Source organism: Pelophylax lessonae (genome assembly GCF_965119305.1).
Source record: "Pelophylax lessonae genome assembly, chromosome: 4".
Classification (NCBI taxonomy): domain Eukaryota; kingdom Metazoa; phylum Chordata; class Amphibia; order Anura; family Ranidae; genus Pelophylax; species Pelophylax lessonae.
In genome coordinates this window covers 146,843,819-146,861,889 of record NC_138771.1, presented here as the reverse complement: position 1 = coordinate 146,861,889, position 18,071 = coordinate 146,843,819, and the positions used below count along the sequence as shown (strand labels likewise).

Sequence of the window (18,071 nt, the reverse complement as noted above, 5' to 3'; positions counted from 1 at the left end):
TTCCTTCCTAAGGTGGTTTCTGATTTTCACCTTAACGAGGATATTGTCTTGCCTTTGCTGTGTGCAAATCCCAAGCATCCTAAGGAGTTTGCCTTGCATTCCTTGGATGTTGTCCGGGCGATCATCCACTGAATCCTTTAGGAAGTCGGATTCTCTTTTTGTCCTTCCTGAGGGACCTCGGAAGGGTATGGATGCGTCTGCGGCAACCATTTCAAGATGGATCAGACAGACGATTGTACAGGCCTACTTGCTTAAGGAACGGGTACCGCCCTTTCCTGTCAAGGCGCACACTACCAGAGCGGTGAGTGCGTCCTGGGCCTACTGGCATCAGGCTTCGGTGGCCCAGGTGTGCAAGGCTGTGACTTGGTCGTTCGTGCACACTTTCTCCAAATTTTACAAAATTGATGTTCTGGCATCAGCAGATGCCTCCTTTTTGGCTGCAAAGTTCTGTGTGTGGCTGTACCTTGAGGGGGCCCTGGCTTCGCCGGTCTCTGACTGTTGGGTTTCTTTTCCCCTTGTTTATTTTGCTTTCCTGGGTTGTTGCTCCAGTTGAGCTTTTTTTGTTACCCAGAGGGTTTACCTTTCTGTTCAGTTAATGTTCCTTTCTCTGACCTGGGTGCTGCGTTGCCTTTGTGACGTTTGCGCTTCCCACCCCTCATGTCTACACTGCTTTGGGACATCCCATTGGTGAAGACTGTATGAGTGGGCGGCGACTGTCAGAGGACGTAAGAGAAAACTGCATTTTTGTAAAATCTTACCGTAAAATTCCTTTCTCTGAGTCCTCTGACAGTCGCCGCCCCCGCCCCTCTTTTGGGGTTTTATGGACTCTAACTGCTTGCTACCAAACTGAGTTGGGAAGGCTGATAGCAGGGGGATATTGGACCAAAGGGACAGCCCCCTACTGGTGTGTCTATGTAAATTGCTTTGTTTTTAACAAGACTTATGCCTAGCTTTACGGTAAGATTTTACAAAAATTCTGTTTTACATTCCAATATGCACCGATCACCAGCGCTTCCTCTGCTTTGCCGTGGAAGAGGAGCATTATCAGTTTATGGCGTTACCCTTTGGTCTTGCCTCTGCTCCTCGGGTCTTCACAAAAGTGTTGGCCTCGGTGCTAGCATTGTTACGCCAACGGGGATTGCAGTTCTGGGCTACTTGAGATGACCACATTCTGTGAGCGGAGTCTCCTATTGCTCTGGTCGAAAACCTGGAACTTGCCATACAAACTCTGGGGGGAGTTTGGCTGGATTATGAATTTTCAGACGTCTGCTCTGGTTCTGTCCACAAAGCTAGACTATCTGGGTCTGACTCTGGACTCGGCCTTAGCCAGAGTGTGCCTTCTCTCCTCTCAAGCTTCTGCCAAGACTGCCACATGTGATCCAGATAGCAGGGATTCTGTTCATCTTAGTTGCTCAGGTCTGGCCTCCCTAGGCTTGGTACGCTGATCTGTTGCGGCTGGTCGTCAATATTCCTTGGAAGCTTCCTCTCAGGGAAATCTGCTGTCCCAAGGACCAATCTTCCATCCTGCTTTACAGTCACTGGCTTTGCTGATGGATAGAGGTTTATCTGGTTTGGTGATTCAACGCTGTTAAAAAAGCTAAGGAATCCTACCTCTAGGAATCTCTACCATCGTACGTGGAAAACTTACATTGGGTGATGTGAGTCGTGGAGTTCATCCTCGCTTCTTCTCGGTGGCTTGGATTTTGACCTTCCTTCACAGGGGATTATAGTCAAGCACATTGCGACAAACACACAGCATTGTAAAATATAAGAAAGTATAGGGAACACCTCTACCCCTCCCACCCGAGCCAAGATTGAGCATATACATCTCTCAAAAAATTACCGTGACAAACGGTCCAGGATAAGATCATCAGGGGCCATGCCTGGGCTGTTCAGCCACACATCCCATACCTTAGAGAATTTCTGAGGCACCCCCCTATGTTGATATATAACCTTCTCCATACGTAAAGTAGAAGCCATCTGTGCCAGCCCCATCCCATACGTGGGTGGCTCCTGCGCTATCCAGTGTCTCAGGATCAGTAGACGGGCCTGAAAAAGTGCCCGGCTGGCGGCCTCTCGCAAAAACTTATCTTCCACTACCGCTTCCAGTATCCCCAAAATGCAATGTCTGGGATCCCCAGGGATAGCCACCCCCAGAGTTCCATTAATGGCAGACAGCACCGTGGACCAGTATCTGTGCAGCTTTGGACATCGCCACAGCAAGTGAACCAAGTCCCCCACCTCTCTCCGGCATCGTCCACAGAGGTCATCGTCATGAAGACCCATGGCATAGAGTTTCCGGGGAGTGTGATGCACTCTTAGCAGGATGTAAAGCTGCGACACCTGGTGTGAAGCATTGAGAGAGCAGCTACGGACTCCCTCCAAGGCCTCCTCCCACTGTTCCCCCGGGATCTCCCCCACATCCATGCTCCAACGGTCACAAGCCTGGCTCGGGTACTTTTCCAGGAAAGATCCCAGAAGAGAGGCATAGCAGCCTGATATGAATCCCTTGGTGTCCTGATATTGTTGCATAAGGAAAAAAACAGGGGTCGGGGACAGAAAAAGCTGTCCCAGAGTTGCCTGTGCCCTCCATGCGTGTTGCAATTGGAAATAATAAAATCTCATACTGTCCGGGAGCGAGAAGCGCTCCTGAAGCTGTTCAAAGGTCAACAGGGACCCCTCCCGCACAACATGTGTAAGGTGTGTCACCCCATATACTCGCCACCTGTCACCCTGTTCCAACTTGCATAATTCCGGATAAGTCCTATTGTCCCATATCGGGCTAAAGTTAGTATAACCCAATGCTTGCTGAAGTTGTTTCGTTTTGTCCCATATTTTTTGTAGTAATCTATATGTCGGGAAGCGCTTATTAGGTTTAGAAAAAAGTTGCGCCTCAAGTCCCTCCGGCACCCCTCGCGCGCCAACAAACCACTGCATAACCGTCAGTGCCGCGCCCGTACTCGACCCGGATACCGCCCCCACCAGATGTTGCAACTGTGAGGCCAAATAGTACAACCACGGATTAGGAAGGGCAAGGCCCCCCCCCTCACGAGGCTTCTGTAGCTGCTCCATATGTACTCTAGCTGCCTTACCCTTCCACATAAGAGTCCGGAAAAGGGTGTTAACTATGCAGAAAGTTTTCAGTGGAATAACGATAGGAGAATTATGGAGGAAATATAGCAATTGTGGCATCAAAACCATCTTTATAAGGTTCACCCTCCCGGCTAGTGATAGCCAGAGTTTGTTCCAAGTCCTGATTTTGTCCCGAAACCTGGTAAGAAGGGGGCTAAGATTGAGTAAGCTATACTGGGTCGGGTCCGCTGAGACCACGACCCCCAGGTATTTAAACTGCTGAACCGAGGGGACCGGGCAGTGTGGACCCAAGGAAGCAGCATCGGTCCTGTCCAGTTGCAAGAGGGCGGACTTGGACCAGTTTATAGTGAGTCCGGAAAACCGACCGAACTCCGTAATAACTGACATAGCCGAGCTCAGGGAAACATCAGTGTCACCCAATGTCAGGAGCATATCGTCCGCGTAGAGCAGGACTTTATCCTCAAATGGTCCATACCGGAACCCCACAATGGATTGCTGAGCTCTTATGCGCATCGCAAGAGGCTCTATCGCTATGGCAAACAATAGGGGTGATAGAGGGCACCCCTGTCTCGTCCCCCTTCCCAGTGAAAAACGTGTGGATACCCTGCCCCCCTCCCTAATGGTAGCCGTTGGTTGAGAGTACAATAACTTCACCCACGACAGGAATATAGGGCCAAAACCAAATGATTCCATGGTGGCCCCGAGGTATCCCCATTCCACGCTGTCAAATGCCTTATTGGCATCCAGGGACAGCAGTGCCCTCTCCCCCGCGTTATCCGCCGGCGTCTGGATCGCAACAAACAGGCAACGTAAGTTAAGGGCCATAGATCTATTGGGCATAAAACCCGCCTGGTCTTCATGAATGATATGCGTTATAACTTTGTTAACTCTACGCGCCAGAACTTTAGCCAGTAACTTGACATCCGCCTGGAGCAGAGAGATGGGCCTGTATGATCCCGGGTCCGTAGGAGATTTATCTGGTTTGAGTAATAATATGATGCTAGCCCTAGTCATAGACTCCGGAAGGGTCCCCACCTCCCTCGCCCTCTGGAACACCTCCAACAATCTTGGCAGTAACAGCCCAGAATAATTCTGGTATATTTCAGCAGGAAGGCCATCATCCCCAGGAGCCTTAGGAGAGGGCCACCGCTTCCAGCAACTCCTGCTCCGTAATCGGGGCCTCAAGTTGCAGCCGCTGTTCCTCTGTCAACTGCGGTAGAGGAGTGGCACCCAGAAAGTCCTGCAGCTCCTCCGGACTGTAGTGAGCCCGCGAGGAGTACAGGTCCCTGTAAAACCTCACCAGCTCAGCCATAATGTCATCCTGCTTATTAACCAAAGCACCACCCGGTATCCTGAGAGCCCCTATGGGAGGAACCGAAGGGCGTGTCCCCACCATTCTGGACAGCATACGGCCCGTGCGTTCCCCTTCTTCGTAAAATGCTGTTTTGGCAAAAAAACGCTTTTTGTCTGCCTTCGAGCGAACCTCCCCAACCCACACCGACTGAGCCGAGAGCCATGCCGCCCTCGTATCATCAGTGGGGTTGTTCAAGTATTCCTGCTCCAGTCGCCGTGCGCACTGGGACAGATGTTCCTCAAAATCTTTAGACTTGGTCTGGACCCTCTTAACATTAGCAATGAGGACCCCGCGGAGAAAGCTCTTAAAAGCCTCCCATCTCAGGAGCACATCCCCGAAACGGTCATGCTCCTCAAAAAAGTTTGCGATGGCTGCTGGAATGTCATTGTCCGGCGGAAACAGTTTTAGCCAAAAGGCATTTAAGCGCCAGGGAGCTCTACGCAAGTCCACCCGAGGGCGGACCTGCAATCTGACCACCAGCGGGGAGTGGTCCGAGATCCCCCTACGGGCATACCCAATGTCCTCCACTATGGCCACGGCCTCCCTGTTACCCACACATAAATCTATACGTGACAATGCAGCCGTGTCAGGGTTTCTAAGGCGCCACACCTCACACCAATCCACCTCCGTCAAAAAACGGGAGAGCGCCGTACCTCTGGCAACACCCCCGGAGGGCGGTGGAGGGTGTCTGTCCCTGGCAGGGTCCAGTACCCCATTAAAGTCCCCTATAACAAACAATGGCAATCCAACCTTGTCCATAGTAAAATTAAGGAACTCCCTGAGCACCCCAGAGGAGAATGGGGGCGGAATGTACACTATTGCTATCACACACATAACTTGAAAAAGCACACATACCTCCCCTCAGAGTCCACCTGGACCCCCAGTTCCCGGAAGGCCAGCGACCCGTGAATCAGCAAACTGACCCCCCGGGAATATGAGGAGTGGGTGGAGTGATAGCCCCATCCCACCCATGCATATCGTAGGCATCCAACAGAGTCCCCCACCAAATGAGTCTCCTGCAAGGCAATAATGGCCGGGTGGTACTTTCGTAGATGATCGGCCATCATAGCCCTCTTGAGTGGGCAGCCCAGGCCACGAACATTCCAAGAAACTACCGGTATCCCTGCCATGAGAAAAACCAACGAAGATAGCCGAGTGAAGACCAGAGGCCCCCACCAAGGCAACCAAGGCAAAGACATAGAAGGTCCCCTGAGGAGTCCTGGCGTGGAAATGTGGCAGCTTGATAGTGTCCAGTGAAACATGTAGTGTGAATCTTCCCAAAAACAAAAGTCAGTGAAACTGAAACTCAGTAGGTCAAGGCACAACGGCACCCTGACAAAGAACCGCCTGAAAACTGGCGGCTCACTCCAGACGGGTTCGACCGCAGCCCCACCGTCCAGATGGGAGCCACCCGGCCAACATGCACAACGGTGCAAACATAAAAGCAGGTTCCAAAGCAGAGCCATGGAAAAACACATCTTCGCTCGTCCACACTCGTCATAGTCTGAGCTGTAGATTCCAAATCAAACTCAGTAAACGTCCCCGGCCGGGTCAAAAGCAGACAGCGTGCAAGAACACGCGCAAAATGTAGGACAGCCCCACTCCGGATAGATGCGGTCACTGAGAAAATCCGGATCACTCTCCAGGCTCATCCCCCCTCCTGCGACCGAGAGCCGGTTCGTGGACATCCAGCCAGCTCGCCGCATCCGCAGCAGTGTCAAAAAAGTGCGCCCTGCCCTCCGCCGTAACTCTCAAACGGGCAGGGTACAGCATAGCATACACCAGGCCAATTCGACTGAGTCGTTTCTTCACATCGATGAATTTAGCCCTTTGTTTTTGTACATCCGCCGAAAAGTCCGGGTAAAAGGACACCCTGGCACCATTATATCTGATTTCTGCCTTTTCACGGGCGAGACGTAATATCTTCTCCTTGTCCCGGTAATGTAAAATCTTAGCGGGCATGGGCCTGGGAGCATTGCTGGGCAACGCCCTGGTGGGAACACAGTGTGCGCGTTCCACCGCGTATAAAGAAGAAAAGGACTCCCGTCCGAAGATCTCACATAGCCAGTTCTCAACAAAGTCCATGGGGTCCCTTCCCTCCACCTTCTCAGGTAACCCCACAATATGAACATTATTTCTGCGCAGGCGGTTCTCGATGTCATCTGTCTTGTTCCTGTTAGCCTGAGCCTGCCTGGCTGTTTCCCTGGATTCCGTTATTAAAGTGGGCATCTGGTCCTCCAAGTCAAGTCACAGATGCGACTTTCGGCAGCTGTGGTGCGTTCCCGCATTTTTTGTAAATCCTGACGCAATAGGGCTACTTCCTCTGTGAGACCCCCCAGTCTGTCCTTGACAATGTTCACGGAGGCTGTGCATTGCTGCACAGCCGGAAGAATGCGACTCAGGGTGGGCTGAGTCCCCGCCAACACGTCTCCCTCCAGCTCATCACTGAGCTCAGACTGCTCAGGTACCTTCACATCCCCCGTGCCCTGCTGAATGTCCCCGAGTACCTGTGCCCCTGCCAAGGGTGGAGTCGTCACCTCGCTCGTGCCCGGGAGGTCGCACAGCTTCTTAGCATACAGCAGGATGTCACCAGCACTGTCCTTTCCCCCTGAGCGCACCGTTTTGTGCTTTGTGCCCATGTCCTTCTGCCTTTCAGGGCGACGGGATGATTGCTGCGGAGTCCCCAGGCCGGCACCCTCCTGGCCGGCTGAGCCAGGGACAGGGCCATCCTTTTGCTTGCACCCTCTGGTCATGGCTGCGCCCGAACGGGACATGCAGAGCGGCAACAGAGTATGTGTGGGTCAAGGGCGATGGGCAGGTCAGGAAGAGCAACAGGCCAAAGAAATAGGGGCAACAGCTCACCGAATCCACGTCCGCCAAGGCGCCGCCGCGATCGGCCGCCCGCCGTAGGAAAGGCCGCGGCTTCAACTGAAAACTAGGCCTCAGCCTGGATCTCCGCGGATCGTGGTCCCCCACGGAAAATACAGCCAGATATCAGCAGCAGGGATGAAGGAGAGTCCCCCCTAGGCGAGCTGGAGCCAGATGATTTAAGGTAAGGACAGGATGGCAGCCGATTGCAATCCGGCGGAGTGGAGCTCTCCCCACGGTCCCGGACCTCAGGTTATCCGGCACCCATCCGACATCCAGAGGCAGCAACAGACTCAGGGCACTTTCCTGAGTAATATCTGTCCACAATTTACGATCGTCCGGCCGGGGAAGGATGAAATTGCAGGATTAAGACAGGGAGCTCCGTGAGCTAGGTCTGCTCGCATGCCTGGTCCGGCCACGCCCCCTTCACAGGGGATTGAACTGAAATTTGCCTTAAGTGTCAGCAAAAGGGCAGGTGTGGCTTTGTCTGTCTTCTTTCAATGGCCCATGGCCACACACTCCCTGGTGCGTATATCTTTCTTCAGGGCGTTCGGGGTTGGTTCCTCCAGTGCAGTCTCTGTTGCCGCTTTGGGACCTCAATTTGGTGCTTTTGGTCCTCCAAATGCCTCCCTTTGAGAATCTTCAGGAGATTCCCTTGCTTATGCTGTCGCATAAATTGTTTTTTTTTTTTTTGGGGTGCTATCGCCTTTGCACGCAGGTATGTTGGAACTGGCAGCATTCTCCTTTTCGTTTGCCTTACTTGGTGATTCACAGTAATAAGGTTGTTCTATACCCTGGTCTGTCGTTCCTCCCAAAGGTTGTCTCTGATTTTTTTTTATTTGAATGAAGACATTGTGTTGTCCCAGTCCAAAACATCTGAAGGAAATTGCCTTGCACGTGGTCCATGCAATTGGGGTGTACCTGGCAGTTACGGAGTCTTTGAGCAAGTCACACTCATTATTTGTGCTCTCGGATGATTCTCGGGAAGGGTTGTCTGCTTCCTCTGTGACCATTTCCAGATGTATCAGACAGCTGCTTATTCAAGCCTTTTCCATCGGGTCAGGTTCCTCCTTTCCCTGTCAAGGCACACACTACTCGGGCTCTTAGTGCCTCCTGGGCCTTCAGTGACACAGGTTTTCAAGGCAGCTACCTGGTCGTCGGTACACGCTTTCACAAAGTTCTATAAAGTGGATGTGTTGGCATCTGGTGATGCTTCTTTTGGCTGTAAGGTTTTGCAGGCTGCTGTTTAGAGGACCTGATCCTCTTTGAGGGTGTATTTTTTTTTTTTTTCAGGTTAGCTCCTGTTGCCTGGGTTGGCTACTGTTTAGCCCTGGAAATTTTTTTTTTTTTTTTTGCTGTTCCCACTTCTTATGTTTAACCACTTCTGGACCAGAAGGATTTGCCTAAAATGCCATTTTTTTTCTGCGATTTGGCACTGCGTTATTTTAACGAACAATTGTGCGGTCGTGTGATGCTGTACCCAATAAAAAAAATTGATATCTTCTTTTTCGGGACTGCGACTGCGGCGGCCAGATCGGATCCCTAACTGACATATTTTTGACACTTTTGGCGGGGGGGAAACCAGTGACATTACTACAGTAATCAGTGCTAAAAATATGTACTGTTACTGGAATAATGACACTGGCAGGGAAGGGGTTAACACAGTGGGTGATGAGGGGTTAAATGTAAGCCTAGGGAAGTGATTCTAACTGTAAGACCTGTGAGCCTTTCTGGCGAGTGGGGGTGCATGCTAGCCCCCTATGGTGCAGGCGCGTGCCCGACGTAGAGTTACGTCAGTTTGCGCAGGAGGGGCTTACTGCCGCAGTAAAACTGCGGTAGGTGGTCTGGAAGTGGTTAACACTGTTTGGGGATGTCCCAATTGTGTCTGAAGCTGAAGGGAGCTATAACACGACATTCCCCAGTAATGCAGTTTTCATCCTCCCAGGTACTTATAGCTCCCTTTACCATTTTTTAACATTCCTTTAACAGTGTTTTCACAAACATTTTAACCTAATTTTTACTGGTATTTTTTATTAGTTTTTTACTAGTTTTATTAGGTTTTAAAAAAGTCTAAAAAAGCCTATTTACTACTATGTCTTTCTACAAATAAATTGTATGTGTTTGCCTCAGCTATACAAACTCCATTTGCCATTTGAAACTCCATTTGCCTCTTCAAGGTAATCTTTTATTACCCAGTCATTAATTTTTAATATTTTTTAAATAAATGTTCTAAAAACTTGCCTCACTAAAAGATTAAAGCCTTCTCGTCCAACATCACCATAAGATACGAATGGTTAACAACATATTAAAACACTCTACACTAACCAAATTCTGATTAATATACAAAAATACTATGATTAATATACAAAAATACTAAGTGCCTCCCATAGAACAAACCCATGTGCCAAGGAACGGATTCTTGCCGCACTTATTTGAGCTTGTCCCAACTCTATTGTTTTGTCACTTTATATATCCTGAGGCAGGCCCACTATTCCCCATGATTCCCCATGGTTGGTTGTAAATAGAATTCAAGAAAGTTTTTTTCCTGATGAACCTTCTCATCCAACATCAGTATATAGTAGATGACATATGGATTAGTGCTATATACATTTGTTCGCCTAGTAGTGGTTTCAAACCCCTTTATTGAATAGAATGGATATATATTGAATTTGAGCTCTAATATTTGGGGATACCTAAGTTATGACTCAAAACGGACTGAGTTCTTGTTTTTATAATTTTTTCTTATATATTTTTTATATTTTCGTTTGATCCTTAATATTTTTATTGTCCTTTTGTCCGCAATTGATGACAGATACTTTGTTGCATGACCCTCTCTGTTCCCCATAAAAACTTTAGAGTGGTATTTTAGCAAAGACGATATGATCAAAATTCCTTCAATTGATATTTTTATCTACATTTTTCTTTATTTTTTCTTTTTATTTTTCAAATTTTAAAAGTTTTGGGTTGTATAATAAAGCCTTTTATTTTTTGCCATTTTTTGCAATTTTTTGCATTTTCTTACTTTAATTATGATCGGTACAGGCTGTCCCGAAATGATGAGGGATTAGTTGCCACTCCATCGAAAATTAGGCTGGCATTGCAGCGAGGCATAACATGTCCTCTGACCAGCTTCTATTTGCGAGCACCAATATGGCGGCGGAGGAGGCCGTATGATTGCTAGGAGACGTTGCAGCTATTTAATAGCCGGGAGTTCGATATGTTGACGCCGCTCCAGCAGACGTCCTCTGATGAAACGCGTAGGGTGGAGTCATACGTCATTACGTCACTTCCGGTTTTGGAGCCAGGGCCGTGGAACGCGGAAGCTTCCCGGCTTCTCTGCTGATCGTGGACAGAGAATCACTATTATCACTGGTACATCACGCTGCTTAACAGCAGGCTCTTTTTAAATAAATTCACCGTTTTTTGGAATCTATTTAGTTCATTTATCAAATTGATTTTATGAACTGGATTTATGTCACTATTTTGACTGCACAATTTCAGATTAAAACCAAACAATTTCAGATGACCTGGACCCCCATTGGAATCGGAAGAAAAAAACAATTTATAAAGTGGTCATCATACCATAGGAAGGACTCAATCATGATAAGAATAATGTTATCAGGTATAGTTATTGTAACACTTCACCAGGTATTTGGTAATTGGGTAAAAAATATGCAGTTAAAAGATATCACATAGTGGAAAGATCAGGCCATACCACAAACTTAACACTGGGGGGATATAATATTAAAATATTAAATGAATGGAGATATCTACAATTAAAACCCTTTGGGAGAGCTCTGCCTCAACCCATTGTATCCGAGAAAGAGATAAACCTTGTGGAAAAGCTCTGTAACCCATTAACAAAAGTAAAACATAATATATCGCACCTATATAACATGTTAACCAAGCTGGAGGGCTCAAGAAAACTTCCATTCCTAGAAACTTGGGAAAAAGAGATAGGATCACGTTTAAAAGAACACAAAGCAAGGGCTGTACTGAGAGCAGTACATTGCTCTGCTATAGATGTGAAAACCATTGAAATTAATTACAAATGTTTATTGAGATGGTACCTAATGCCAGTAAAAGTACATAAATGTCAGCCAGAGAAATCAAACCTGTGCTGGAGGGGATGTGGGGGCGCAGGGTACAATGTTTCATATTTGGTGGGAATGCCCTAAGATTCAGGAATACTGGCTGAAAGTGCAACAATTCTGGCTGAAAGTGCAACAATTCATTCGTTGGAATCACAGGAATGAACATCATAGAAGAACCATGGACATGTTTGTTTCACAGAACAGATAGATCTTTAAAGCAGTATAAAAACACAAACCTACTGCATGCAGCAAAAGGGACAATTCCAAAAAAAAAAAAAATGGCTAGAGACAGAAGGCCCCACTATAGAGTGGTGCTATAGACAGTGCCATGTTCAGAGCCTTATAGGCCCCCGGGCAATGCAGTGCACTGGGGCCCCGAGAGAGAATAGGATGCCACACACAGAGGATATATAGGGCAGGAAAAGGATGGCACAGACAGTCGATGGAGAGAGAGTGAGAAAAAAGAAATCAAGCAGCTGCAGCAGTCTGCTTACCTTCCACAACGGCTGCACAGCACATGAAGGGAGGAGGTGGGTGGAGCCCATCTTCTAGGCGCGGAGAGAGGAGGACGAGCCGACAAGGAGGATCCTCCTCCGCTGTGCATGATGGGTCCTCTCAGAACGTCACTGGTTGCTAGATGCCAATCGGCTGGCCTTCCTAGCAACCAGTGTGCAGGGAGACTCAGAGCCACCGGCGGACAACGGGGGGGGGGGGGGGGTCCTAGACCACCAGGTAAACTAATCTGGAGACTGGCCTGGGGGGGACAGTGTAATTGCCACCCTGTGTGTGGGGCCCCTCGGCAAGTGGGGCCCCCGGGCAACCGCCGGGTGTGCCCAATGGAAAAGATGGCCCTGGCTACAGAATTGAATATATAAATAAACATGGAATATCTGAGCAGTGGAGATGAGGAACACGTAGATAGCTTTTCTTAATAAATGGAGAAAATGGGCAGACTTCAAAAACGACTACATAGAAATATGGATGGATTAAAGCACATGTGTCAAACACAGGGCCTGTGGGCCAAATTAGGCCCTCCAGGCCTTTTTATGTGGCCCTCACACCTCTCCTGCAGCTGTGGCGACCCCCTAGTTTCTGCCCCCACCTTGTCTTACCAGCCGGCAGCAGAGAGGAGAACAGAATTTCGCCACCAGATCCTAGGCTTCTCCGTGCTGCTGCAGAGAGGCTGGTCTCTGCCCTCCCCTATCTCAGCAGTCAGCATCAGAGAGGAGAACAAGACTCCTCTTACAGATCCTGAGGCTCTCTGTGCAGTTCCTGCTTCCCCTGGTCTCATCCTTTAGCTAACTCCAGTAGCTGACTCCAGTCCTCCTCCAGACCCTGCACTTTCTGCTTCCCAACTTCACCCCCAGCTTCTTCCCAGCAGCAGCACAATGTAAGGGGGTGTACAGACATGTAAGAGAGGGTAGAGGTCTTTTGACTTCTGATGGTAGGAGGGCTCTTGATATCTGATTTAAGGAAGTAGTGGGGTGCTCCGGACATCTAGTCTGAAAGATACAACTGGCCCTTTGAGGGCAACAATAATAATGATGCGGCCGTGAGGAAATTTAGTTTGACACCCCAGGATTAGAAGGGTAACTGGGGATTGGGGACAGTAGGGATTCGTAAATGTAAATAGAGAAGGAGGGCAACACAGAGAAAGAGTGGTAAAAGAAATGGGGGGGGGGGATACTGGTAGTGGATTATAGGGGGTATTGAGTTGTGTTTGAAATACGTGGAATATTTTTACAATTGTTTGTATACATTGTATTGAAAATTATAAAAATTTGAGAAAAAAAAAGTTATTGTAACACTTAAAAATCTTATGATTTTGTGATCTGAATGCTTCAGAAGTGAGAGAGAAAATTACGATGTGATAATTACCCAGATGTCTTATGGAGGGTCAATAATTACCTCAGAATTGATATGTTGATAAGTCCTGCATGAATTCACAAAAATCGTATGAAAAAAATAAAGGAACATAGAGATAGAAGACCATGTAATATCCACATCGGGGACCTCATCCACAATATTCCGAGAGTGCTATATGTAGAATAAACCCCTGGATGAAAATATAATGTCCCAGATAGGGTTAATTTATTTATTTTTTGAAAATTCTATATTGTTTGCAATAACATTGTATAAAAAAAAAAAAAAAAACAATACAATCGGGGGGAACAGTAAGAAGGGAGTAAACAGAATCTCTGGTCTCGCAGGACTAACCTGTTGACTTATGCCTCGTACACACGCATCGATTATTGGCCGGGAATTTTCGGCCAACGTCCGATCGGCCGATTTTCGGCTTGTTAGTATGATGCTTTCAACAACCGACTCTGACTTTTCGGCCAAATAAAATCTGGTGTGCATGCTATAAAATTTTTGTTGGCCGTCAACAGAACGGCCGATTGTTCGTCAGTCAGTACAGATTTCGGCAGACAAAAATCTGATGAGCAAGACTGGGCATGCTCAGAGAAGAAAAACACACGAAAAGTAAACCAGCACATGACATCACTTCTGAAGTAGATTTTTGTTGGCCGAGAAAATTCGTGTGCAGTCTAGGCACATTCCAACCAACAAAACACCACTCTGGACTAAAGTCGGACGATCAGTTGGCCGATAGTCGTTGCGTGTGTACGAGGCATTAGGCCCCTTTCCACAGGCTCTCCGTCAGGTCCACTTGTCAGTTTTTCTGGTGGACCTGATTGGAATCTGCCTTGTCCTCTATGGAGGGAGGGATGTCTGCTGACACCCGCCGCCATCCGATCTGATCCTGCCCGTCAAAAACAGACGGATGGTAGTCTGATATTCTATCCGTCTGGAGGATCGGCTCAGATAGAAATATACAGGTGGTCTGTTTCCATCCGATTGCCTCATAGAGAAGAACAGGACTGTGTCCACCCTGCATAGTGGAACGGAAAAGGACCTGTCATCCGCCTGCTTACCGGGGATCAGCAGAAAGATCCCCTGCTGAGCAAGTGGATTCCGCTTGGCGGAGGTGCCATGTGAAAGGGGCCTTAATTTCTTAATGTAATGAGTAATGACACACATTTTCTGAATGGCTCTAATCTCCATTCACATGTGCAGAGTCTTGTGGCTCAGGGCCTGATCGGCTGAACCTGCCTGTTAGGCCCTGTGGTCTTCCAGTCCAGCCAGTGGGTCAGCGGTGACATAGCCCCACTGGATGGGGAAACTGAATGTCTCGCGAGGACACACAGACCTGCTCATCGCCTGTGTCACAGCATGGCTCTGGCCCACAGCACTACCATTCCGATGGTGCAGTGGTCTGCCTGGAGTGGTGCCCACCCATTTTCTATGGTGTGGTGCATAGTGTCCCCCCTCTCCCTGGTGGCTGCATTCGTTTTCCTTTTTTAGGCCCCACTTTGGATGAATGAGCAAAGGGACACAGCAGCATTGTCAGTTTTGGGGGAAGGGAGTGTAATATGTACTATCAGATACACTAACAAATTAAAGCCAAACTCCGGCTAACAGTGCAGTTACAGCAACCATTGTTTTTTTCCTTTTTGAGATAAAGGTTTTACATAGATAACTAAAAGCTGAGCATTGTAAGCACCACTGTCAGTGGTAAATGTTTTGTCTCAACACTGATACATTTGCAGGAGAGCTTTTTTGATGAAAAACAACAAACTTGTTGATAATTAATAGATAAAAACACCGCTCCTCCTGCAGGTTTAACCAATTAATGACTTTACTATTGCTTTAGGCCTGGTTCACATGTATGCGGGTTGGGGGCCCACATTTGCACAGGCATAGCAGCCCATTGATGTGAATGGGCTTGAGCTGCTATGCCTGCGTTTTCAGCTGAAAAAAGGTGCATGCAGAATTTAAAAAAATGCAGTGGCCATGAAATCCATCCTTCTTTTGCACCATGCGACTTACCTGCCATTGCTGCACACGCAAACTGTTTTTAAATGCCGTGCCCACGTATACAAAAAATGCAGAAAGCTTGCCAGAGCAGGAACTGCAGGTTAGTCGCATGGTGCAAAAGCAGGATGGATTTCAAGGCCACTGAATTTTAAAAAAATGCTGCATGCACCTTTTTTCTGCGGATAATGAGGGCATAGCAGCCCGTTCAAATCAATGGGCTGCTATGCCTGTGCAAATGTGGGCCGCCAACCCGCATACATGTGAACCGCCAACCCGCATACATGTGAACCACCAACCCGCATACATGTGAACCGGGCCTAAAGCAATAGTAAAGTAATTTATAAACAACACCTCCTTCAGGTTTAACCACTTCTTGACCACAAGGATTTGCCCTCTTAATGACCAGGCCATCGGATCGGAGCCGAGCGCCAGGACCAGTTATCACCAGGTAGGCCAGACACTGCTTGATGACCTATTTTAGGCCTGGTTCACAGAGTCTGTACTGACTGACTATATAATAATGTGCATAAGTGAACCAAAGCCCCTAAATTCAGCAATGAAATTGAAGTGAGGTGGAAATTTAATAATAGAATACCGTGATAATACCGTATACCGTGGCAAAACCTTAATCAATTAATCGCAGCATGAAAATCTGATACCGTCACAAGCCTAGCTGCAGCACGGATCATATTATTCTGGCAGTAGGGGTGTCCAGCTGACTTCTCCCCTGTCCAAATAAAATGACACAATGGGAAGGACTGCGTGGATGGGGATATTAAGAATTTTTTTTTGCTCAGCCCGTTGGCTGAGTGAAAAAAAAACACAGAGCCGTGTATAGCCAGCTTTTCTACAGAGTAGTGTATGGTTATAGGGGTATATCCAAGGAGGGTGTGTCTAAAAGCTCCACCGCTGTCCAATCACCTGAAAGTATCCAGCCTGGGTCCTGTACTGTACTCCAAGATGTGGAGTTAACAAGACTGTCAATATTCTTTTATTTTTTTTTTTCAAGCTTAACCACTTGCCGACTGCTCACAGTATATTTACTTCGGCAGTCAGCCCCTCACAGGCAGAGCGATGTAGGTCTACGTCGCTAGCCTGTGAGACTCTGGGGAGCGAGTGCGCGCCGCCGGAGGCGCGCTCCCGCGCGGTCACGGACCCCCCTGCGCGTGTGACCGGCGGACCCGATGTCCGCCGGTCACTAGGCGATCGTCGGGGGAGAGGGAAAAAGGCAGACAGCTAGTGTAAACAAGCCGCCTGTCATTCTCCCCTGTGTAGAAACAATGATCATACGGTTCCACTATGTAGAACCGTTGCATTGGGGCCCTGCCTACACAATCACCCACAAGAATAAAAATGCAAACTATCGATAAGGCAATATTTATTGGTACAGCAGTGCCATGCTAATGACAGCTTCCAAGTTCCAGTGAACACACACACGGACGGTAGTCAGACAAAAAAAACGGCATGGGGTCCCCCCGAAAAAAATCCATGCCAGACCCGAAGGGCCTGGTTTGGAACCTGGGGGGGACCCCCACGCCATTTTTTTTCCATTTTGACGTGGAGTTCCCCCTCAAGATTCTCAGCGCAAGTCTCACCGCAAGCCGGATCATCCTGATCCGGCTTGCGATGTGCCTTCCATTCAAATCAATAGGCTCCCATAGGGAACCATTGATTTTTAATGGAAGCAGAAAAAACGCTGCTAAAAGCAACATGGCCAAACGTGCAATAACGCCAATGGAAAAAGCTACTAAAAGCACGTTTTTACAGCTGCTTTTTCCTGGCATTAGAAGTGGCTCTGCAGCTCGTTTTTTCTGATGCCCTGTGTGCATGGGGCCTTAGACACAGAATCACAGAAGATCTGGTGGTCAAAATAGGCCTCGCTCATTATAAAAACAGAATGGCTGAAATGGCAAAGTTTGATCAAGTGTACCTTTTACATCCGTGGTTATAGCAAATTGGCCCCTAAGGCCTGGTTCCCCCCCTATGCAGATGGCTTTTGATCCATTTCTGCAGTGCTTTTTGCTTTTTTGTACACGCATTTTTTGATGCATTTTGCATTTTTATGCTTCTTTTTTGGCCAATTTGTTTTTAGGCAGATTAAAAAATGGACAATGCGTCAAAAATGCACTACATACTTTTCTGCAGCATCTCAATTGAAGTCTACTGAACCAAAAATGCACCGCTTTGCATATTAAAAAGTCCCTGACCCTTTGTAAAAATGCAGCATAGTTGTCCATGTCCATAGTTAAACATGTCCCATAGGAAACCAGGCCTCAGAAAGACTGGGAAGCTTGGGTCTGGAAGGCAAATGCAACCAACTGGCCCTTTTATGGTAGGGATCATTTCCTGTGAACCAAAGAAAGCACACTACACAACGTGGCCTGTGGTTGCTGCTATAGAGAAACATGGTTTATTGTAACACTAAAAATTCTAAATTGTAAAAGATCAACTGGGAGGGCGGAAGTACTTCATAAACTTAAGCTCACAACTGTTTTGTGAAAATGATATGGATTCAACCAACTAAAATACTAAATATGGTGGCTTCTGCATGACGCCGGCTGGATGTGGTTGATCCGAGCTCCGACTGAACTCCGGCATACTTACCTCGAACAATGCCTGCTAAGACTCCTGGATCCCGCTCCGCCTTCGGTAAGAAGTCAGGGAGGGATACGGCAGTCAAAAAATCTACCTCCGGCTCCATAAAGCTGTTTCTATCCACTGACAGCCCCAGCATGCTGAGCGGACAGGCCCAAGCCTTGAGGTTGAGTATATCTCCCTCTGCA

The 18,071-nt window shown here is 47.9% G+C and overlaps 1 protein-coding gene across 1 annotated transcript in view; it reads left to right on the top strand.

Moving 5' to 3' along the window:
* Window positions 1-17,900: 17,900 nt before the first annotated feature.
* The window catches only part of LOC309552562 (uncharacterized protein), a gene marked incomplete at both ends in the record, with an annotated part of 35,598 nt that continues 35,427 nt past the window's right edge, over window positions 17,901-18,071 (top strand). The window contains one exon of the mRNA XM_082253514.1: window positions 17,901-17,937. Coding sequence (XP_082109640.1) covers window positions 17,901-17,937 — 37 coding nt within the window. The remainder of the gene's footprint in view (window positions 17,938-18,071) is intronic.